General features: G+C 36.6%; 1 protein-coding gene across 1 annotated transcript; it reads left to right on the top strand.

Annotated features, from left to right (window-relative positions):
* Positions 1-1,037: 1,037 nt before the first annotated feature.
* On the top strand, positions 1,038-6,871 carry LOC107790696 (ubiquitin-conjugating enzyme E2 34). The gene is made up of 10 exons (XM_016612650.2): positions 1,038-1,173; positions 2,869-3,010; positions 3,479-3,533; positions 3,759-3,797; positions 3,972-4,035; positions 4,162-4,223; positions 4,321-4,360; positions 5,350-5,377; positions 6,086-6,177; positions 6,331-6,871. The coding sequence occupies exons 2-10, from the start codon at positions 2,954-2,956 to the stop codon at positions 6,611-6,613; spliced, it is 720 nt and encodes a 239-aa protein (XP_016468136.1). The 5' UTR covers positions 1,038-1,173; positions 2,869-2,953; the 3' UTR covers positions 6,614-6,871.
* Positions 6,872-7,641: the final 770 nt, after the last annotated feature.

Below are 7,641 nucleotides of genomic sequence, written 5' to 3'. Positions count from 1 at the left end.
TCTATTTATATGACTTATATGACAATCCGTGAAGGATTTAAATTGCTTAAAGCATATACAATTCTTGATCTTGAAGTACCACTACCTCAGTGCAATTTGTGCACAAATGTATCTTGTTATAACTATAAGCATGATAATATGATAGCAAGAGTTTTCACATCTATGTGAAGATATTGAAATGACGATTCCAACAAGATCATACGAAGACAATACATCTCTATCAAGAATGATGATTTCAAGGTGAAACAAATTCATTCAAGTTAATATGACTGATTTATTTATCAAGTCTCTACCAATGATCTTTTGAAGATGGCGCACAAGATTGGAATGCAAATGCTTAAAGATGTGAATTGATGCTCTCATCAGTTGGAGTTAATACGCGTTGTACTCTTTTTCCCTTATAATATTTTGTCCCACTGAATTTTCCTTGCAAGTTTTTTAACGAGGCAACCAAAAGGCGTATTATTAGATGTGTGTACTCTTTCTCCTTTTCTAGAATTTTTTTCCCATTGGGTTTTATTTTAATTAAGGTTTTAACAAGGCACATTATCTGTTGAATAGACATTCAAAGGGGAGTGTTATAAATAGAATTTTATTTATGGTGAATGTCTAATATTTAGAGAGATTCTAGGGTTTATTACTTGATGGCTAAGCCAATCTCTCCCTATTAATAGAGAGTTTTATTCCATTATAATTCATCCCATGTCAATAAGAATTCTTTCTTTACTTTGCTCTGCAATACTCTTCTTCTTTTATTATTCTATAGCAGTTTTGTATAAATAAAATAGTTAAAAGCTTTTTAATTTATAACCAAAAAATTATTTGACTCCACAAATTAAAGAAAACCATACAAAATAAAATTAAGAATACTAGCATCGTTCTTAAAAATGGAAGGAGGAAAGCGTGCACACGTCACAGTGCCTCACGGAGGACAAGTGCAGGAAATTTCGTCGTAGGGGTAAATTCGTCATTAATTAATAGGAATATCGTCACAGAGAGGTCAATTTTGTCTTTATAACAATTTTATCAAATTGCATAATCGGACTCAAATTCGGCTCGGGCCAGTCACCATCAAATTGAAGCCCAAAACGAGGAAAAGCTTCTCTTCATCAGATTCAGATTCTGAAAAATCTCAATTCGCCCGATTAATTTCAAATTCCTGCACGATCTTTGGTAATATATTGTACCTTCTTCTTTTTGATATGTATATTTATGTACGTACATGTTGTTCATGTGTTTGCTTTCTTTAATTTTGATTTTCGTTTTGGTTTAATGGGGTTTGTAATCACTAGTGTTTTAATTTGATAATCTGTAGTTAATTACTGTATTTTCCGGTTACTTGGTACAATTATTTGTTGAATTACTTGCTTCAGCCATGAACTGTTCCTTCTATCTAGTTGTAGCATTTCCATCACCAATTTTCCTTTGAGTATTGGATTATGTTTGCCGTTTTTTAGTCTTATTGTTTAGGCTTTCCCTCCTTGTAGATTTGAGAAAAAGGAAACTAACAAACACTTGCTTATAAATGTAAGTACTTTTGATTGGTTTTTCCTTGTTTTAGAAAGGCAATAAAACATGCTGCCTTTTTCTTCTGTGAGATTTATGTGGGGGGAAACCTATTCCTAAACATATATGAACCAGATAGAGTTAAAGTATATTTGTAGCTCAATTACTGGGGCTCAGTGTAATAAAGTTAATGTGGTAAATTGGAATCTCATAATATTTCTAGCAATCGACCGATGAATTGAAATTTTTGGCAATCGTTTAGCCAACCAGAGGAATGGAGAGTAGTTTTCAAGATATCTTGACAGGGTTAGGTCCATCAAAGTGTCATTTGAGATAAAAGGCATTGCTTTATATGGCATTGAACTTTTTCTCATGCAACAACCATATGAGTAGAAAAATATAGATGTCAAACCTTTTTCCAGGGAAGATCTGTCATGCTTGAAGAGATTCATGTCCTAGTGTTATCTGCTGGGTATATCATAACTCATAAGCTTTGCCAATGATTTTGTACTCATTCAATCTTCATCGGTGATTAGCTCCTTGAGTATTCTATGAAGTAAGCCCAAATTCTTCTAGCATTTCCTCCACAATGCTTGAGTATGTGGAATATTTATAGGTGTTTGAATCTACACCATAGAATAAGGACTTGATAGGTTTTGCTCCCTCTTAAGAAGAATGTATTACATATAGCCTTTTCAGCTGAAGAGTAGCTTCTTTAACAAACATCCTTTTGTTCTAGCTTACTGTGTTCCTTCCTCATCAATAACTTCTTTTTACTCATAGAAAATCTTTTCTGGCTTATTCCATTATTCTTTTCCCTCTTTATTTTCGGAGACCTGTCTGAACCTTTGGCTGCCGTTTTTAAAATTGTAATTGAATTTAATGACTTGTGGAAACTTGTCGACTGTTATCAGGAAAAACCCCTCTAAAATTATAGATTATTTGCATTTGGAATTTGGAGTCTAGAAGAAACCTTTTAAAAAGATTCTGATGCTCCGTCTTTATTGTTTTCTCTGAAAAGACACATTACTTCCTTCCCTGTGTAAGTTCCTTTCATCCTTTAATTCCTGGCTCCACCAATGTTCCTAAGCCTTAACTATTGAGAAACAGATTACCAGGCTTAGCTGTCGCCTGTGGGATAAAAAATTAGAAATTGAGTTTACTTATCTAACAGTGTTGCCTCCTCTTTGATTCTGCATTATTTTCCTGTCTCTTAATGATTTTTCTTTGGCACGTCTCTACCTGGAAATGTATGCCCTATATATTCTTGGCACGTGTCTACCTGGAAATGTATGCCCTACATATTCTATATTTCATCACTTTGAAATTCTTGGGTTTATTAAGCATCTCATATGTTTACAGGTTGTAGCATTTCTTTGGTGGCCAAGAGAATACGGGAAGGTTTGCACCATTTTCACTTAGTTTCTACATATTCTGAAGCTAAAACATGGCAGAAAAAGCATGTGTTAAGCGCCTTCAGAAGGAATATAGAGCACTTTGTAAAGTACGTAATCTTTTCGCTGCTGGTAATTGTTCTACATTTGAATCTTTACCTCATAATTTTCATCAGTCTAAAGTTATTTACTTTTTCCTCCAATTTCCTATTAATTGAACGAAGAAGTTGCTTCAAAAGTGTGAAGCTACCACATTGTTCTAAATACTCCTCAAATCATCAGGGATGTTCTAAATACTTATATTTACCTTTGTGGATAGTACCGCATGGGAGTCATTAGCCATAATATTTGTTAATTATCGATGATGGATTCTTTGCTTGCCTCCACACAGTTGCTGGCTCTGAAAGTATGGCACTTGTATTCTTAAATTCTTCTCATATCTTGGTGAGAGTCTTACTTAATGGACCAAATGATACTCGCTGACATCCCCTTATACCTGTTTTGCTAGACTACTCTAAACCATGCACATTTGATTGTGTCCTACAGTGCTCTGATGTCATGATCATTCTCCATCGCAGGAACCTGTCTCCCATGTTGTCGCCCGCCCTTCTCCTAATGATATTCTTGAGTGGCGTGAGTCCTACTTCTGCTCATATTCTTGTAGTCAATTTTGGAATAAAATTGAGACTTAAAAATGATGCTTTTTTTCTAATAAATATAGCTGAATAGGCTTATTTGCTGGGAGGGCCCACCTTCTATTTTCTTTTTTCCCTTTGGCTTCACTTTATCAATTAACTCATCATTTGGTTGCTTGGATATTCCTAATGTTCCCACTTCCACCTAAATTTGTGTGTCCAGATTATGTTTTGGAGGGGAGTGAAGGAACACCATTTGCAGGTCAGTATTCGTATTATATGATTAGCTAATATTGTTGGCCATTGGGTGATAGCACTCTTGTTCCTCCTATCCATCTTGTTGGAATTTTTATTGTCATTATTTAATATTTTTCATTTGCCGGAACTATGCTCCTTTTGTTGTTGTTCATGAAATGATACCATCTCCTATCATTAGGTGGATATTATTATGGGAAGATCAAGTTTCCTCCAGAATATCCGTTTAAACCCCCGGGAATCAGGTAATCTAATTCAGATGAGTGTGAAAATCCCTGACTTGTTTCATCTTTGCAAGCTAGGTTGTCTCCATGCGTTTGAGGGTTTGGTCCTGCTGATTTTTACATCGTGTATGTTTTCTTCTTCTGTAGTATGACTACTCCAAATGGAAGATTTATGACACAAAAGAAAATCTGCTTATCGATGAGTGACTGTAAGTGCTTTTAGAATTTCATGGTAGCTACAGTTCTCTGTTGCTTTGGGATGATCTTTATCTGTTCTTAACTTCTGATTTCCGTATTGCTTCACAGTCCACCCAGAGAGTTGGAATCCAATGTGGTCCGTTTCAAGGTATGAGCTGTCAACAATGACATAATGCTTATTTATAGGGCAATAGTTTCTTTAGTGCCTGTTTGGTAACAAGAAACTTGTCTCTTTTTGTTTCTGCAATGACAAGGGAAAACAAATCTTTGTTGTAATTTTCAAAAGAAAATATCATTTCCTAAACTAAAAGGTTAGATGTGTTTTCAGTTTTCTCTTATGAAACATTTTCTTTTTCCTGGACCACTACTCAGTCTCTCCCTGCCACCTGAGCCTCAGTGCTGTCCAGACTCACCCTAAAAGATGCCCTATCCACGGTCGCCCAGGCCTTCCCTTTTCCTCCACCTTAGCTTAAACCCTTACCCTCTCTCTCCCCCTGTTCCATCCGCTCAATTAATGTACATTTTCTTGAAAAAATTCTTTTGCGTACCAAAATTGTTCTTGCTTTCTACTACATAAAGAACTATGCTCAATTCCAAACTAGGTGGAGTCATGAAATGTCAGACACCAGTTGCACTAACATTGTATGCCTATACTCAATAGTTTGTCTTATTGGTAAAAATACAAATACTCAATAGTTCGTCTTTTTAGACAAATTAAGGGTTCTCAACGCTAGAGGTTCTTGACATTTTTCTATTGACATAAAATTTCTTAACAAATGAAAAGACTCCTGACACACAGTGGACCTAATCTAACCCCAGCACGATATGTCTTAATCCCAATTAGTTGGTGTCCTATATGGATCTTTTGCATCCATTTATTCCCTTTTTCGCTAAGTTAAAACAGTTTCCGATAGAATATTTGTCTTTTGCATAACTTCCCTCCATGTGTGTCTAATTTGTTATGAATATTTTTATACTCGGTATATGATATCTAACATGTTTCTGAATTTATTTCAAAACAAAGTAGCGAAAAATGTCTACTTATTTTTCTACAACTAAAATGAGAACCTTTATTATCAATTGGATTAAACACTTTTCTTCCTTGTTTGGGCTAATTTTTCCCTGTTTTGCATGCAGCATACTGACAGGACTGCTCTCATTTATGGTAAAGTTCACCGCAACTGATGCAGCTTTGAAAGACCCTTGGTGTTCCCATTCCATCTGTTGATATATATTCTAAGTTGTGCTTGAACTGCTTCGTGCATTTCCTTTTATCAAATTTTTATTTTTTTTATGTGTCTGGACAATTGAGTGCTGTCTGTTTGTCTGTGTCATGGAAGCCGTACTAGTGAATAGATTCTTCATTTCAAAACCACTGGTAGAGGTTGAGAACAATCTGAAGTTGTGAGATCAATTTGACCATGAAAGCCCACTCTGTATACGGGGAAAGGAGGGAGCTCTGCTACTTGGTGATGCTGCTCCGAAATTTCCCCTTGTGGCTCTACGTCTTCCTACCAAGAAGAGCATTCCAAACACTCTCTGTGCCATCATTGCTATGAGGATGCCCTCTGTCAACTGTATAATTTTTGCCAATAAAAAATCACTTCTTCTCCATATTTTGACCCTTCCAGCTGATGATAGCTTCTCTCCGACCACCTGGAATGGCCCAGTGGAAACCAAATATATTCAGAAACATGAACCAAGTCTCCCGTTTCTACCTTGAACAGATAGTTTACTGATTCAGTTGATGGCTTGCTTATATACCATCTGCTGCATATGTTGAATCATTTTCTTTTCGCAAATTATATTTGGTTAATGATGCATTTTGTAATGCAGCTGCTAATTTCATGTTCTATCAATGTATTACTTGCAGATGGACAATAGTCCTACCACAGGCAGTGTAACAACATCAGTTGCTGAGAAAGAGAAGCTTGCAAAGGCGTCTCTGGCTTTTAATTGTAAAAAGTGAGTTGACTACAAGTTCTTTACTGTTGTGTTGTATTTATCTCAGATGACTGCCTCAAGCTTTTTAGTTTCCACAGTTCAAGATCTGCTGCATTTTGTTTAATTACATTTTTATAAGGTCGGGGTAACTTACTCTTTATTTTTTTGTAATAGCCCAACCTTTAGGAAATTGTTTCCCGAGTATGTGGAGAAGTATGAACAGCAGCAGCTTCCAGCCCAACCTGTTCCAGAGCAGGTATCATCCGTGCCAACTCAAGCAGAAAAGTCTAGGCCATTGTTGGATGAACATGGTAATTCCCCCAAGGATGACGTGAATAGAGTGAAGCCTATAAAAGATGTCAAAAACCGACAGAGGCAATCTTTCCCTACTTGGTTGTTGCTGTTGCTAGTTTCAATTTTTGGTGTTGTAATGGCCTTGCCTCTGCTTCAGCTTTGATGAATGGAATCTTGTCTAGTGCACTACGCTGACGAACAGAGCACAGTAAATCACAGATACGTAGTTATCCCGCTCTGGGTTCCTGATATTTACTTAATTGTCGAGGTCCTTCATTTAGCTATGGGAGATTGTATAGGCAGAGGGCAAGATCAAACTGATCTTTAATCTAGCTAATGTGCTTTTCTTTCCTATTGCGCACGTCAGTGGAAAGATAACATTATGTGGTTTTATGATGAAGAGCTCAGAGTTGCAGGAGGTGATTGTTTGCTTTTTCCATTTAGTTTTAAAATGTGAGTTTATCGCTTTTTTTTCCCCTTCTCTGGGGACGGGAGGGGGATGATCGGGGGTGTATGCTCTTGTGAGGTGTATATGTAGACTTGGTAAAAATTCGTTTGAGATTTTCAGCAAGTCAAAAGGCCGAGCCTTAACTAGTGCCAATTCAAGCATGGTGAAAGTGCTTCAACTCTTTCTTTCCAGCAAAGGATCTGTTTTAGTATGAAAATGGTGGCATAAAAAGCAAACTATCATTACTAATGATTTTCCTCGTGCTGATGTTCGCGTGTTCGATCAACTGTTCCGTGCAGTAACCTATTGCTAACTAAACCAATTATTTCTGTGAGGATCTCACTCGTGACAAGGCCATGCATGGTTTGTACTTCTTCATTAAAATCTGAGTTTCCTTTTTTTATGGAAAACGAAAATGTATCTCTCAATCAACTACGTGTCTGTCGCTGATTAGTTAGTTTATGATAAAACAACAGTGCCCTAAGTTTGAATGGTTGTCTGAATACTATCAACCTATAGTCCTATACTATCAAGGTTCGGGGAAGGACTGCGTTTTAGGAGTGATGTAGGTCTAATCTAGCGCAAGTGTCAGTCGCACGGCTCAAATCCCTATAAGATATAGGGAGATAATTTTATCAGTGCTTCCCGATAATCAGCAATTTATTAGCACTAAGGTATGGTAAAACTGTTGAAAATCCATAATAGCAAGAACCATGCTTGAAACCCATAACCCCTGGCATGAT

Source organism: Nicotiana tabacum, chromosome 6 (assembly GCF_000715075.1).
Source record: "Nicotiana tabacum cultivar K326 chromosome 6, ASM71507v2, whole genome shotgun sequence".
In the NCBI taxonomy this organism is placed as follows: domain Eukaryota; kingdom Viridiplantae; phylum Streptophyta; class Magnoliopsida; order Solanales; family Solanaceae; genus Nicotiana; species Nicotiana tabacum.
This window is presented reverse-complemented; position numbering and strand designations above follow the sequence as displayed.

Bases quoted from the DNA above. Each gene is read 5' to 3' on its own strand.
- LOC107790696 (XM_016612650.2), top strand. From the start codon at position 2,954: ATGGCAGAAAAAGCATGTGTTAAGCGCCTTCAGAAGGAATATAGAGCA. The intron at 3,011-3,478 runs GTACGTAATCTT...TCTCCATCGCAG, and splicing joins AATATAGAGCACTTTGTAAA to GAACCTGTCTCCCATGTTGT. The intron at 5,378-6,085 runs GTAAAGTTCACC...TATTACTTGCAG, and splicing joins CAGGACTGCTCTCATTTATG to ATGGACAATAGTCCTACCAC.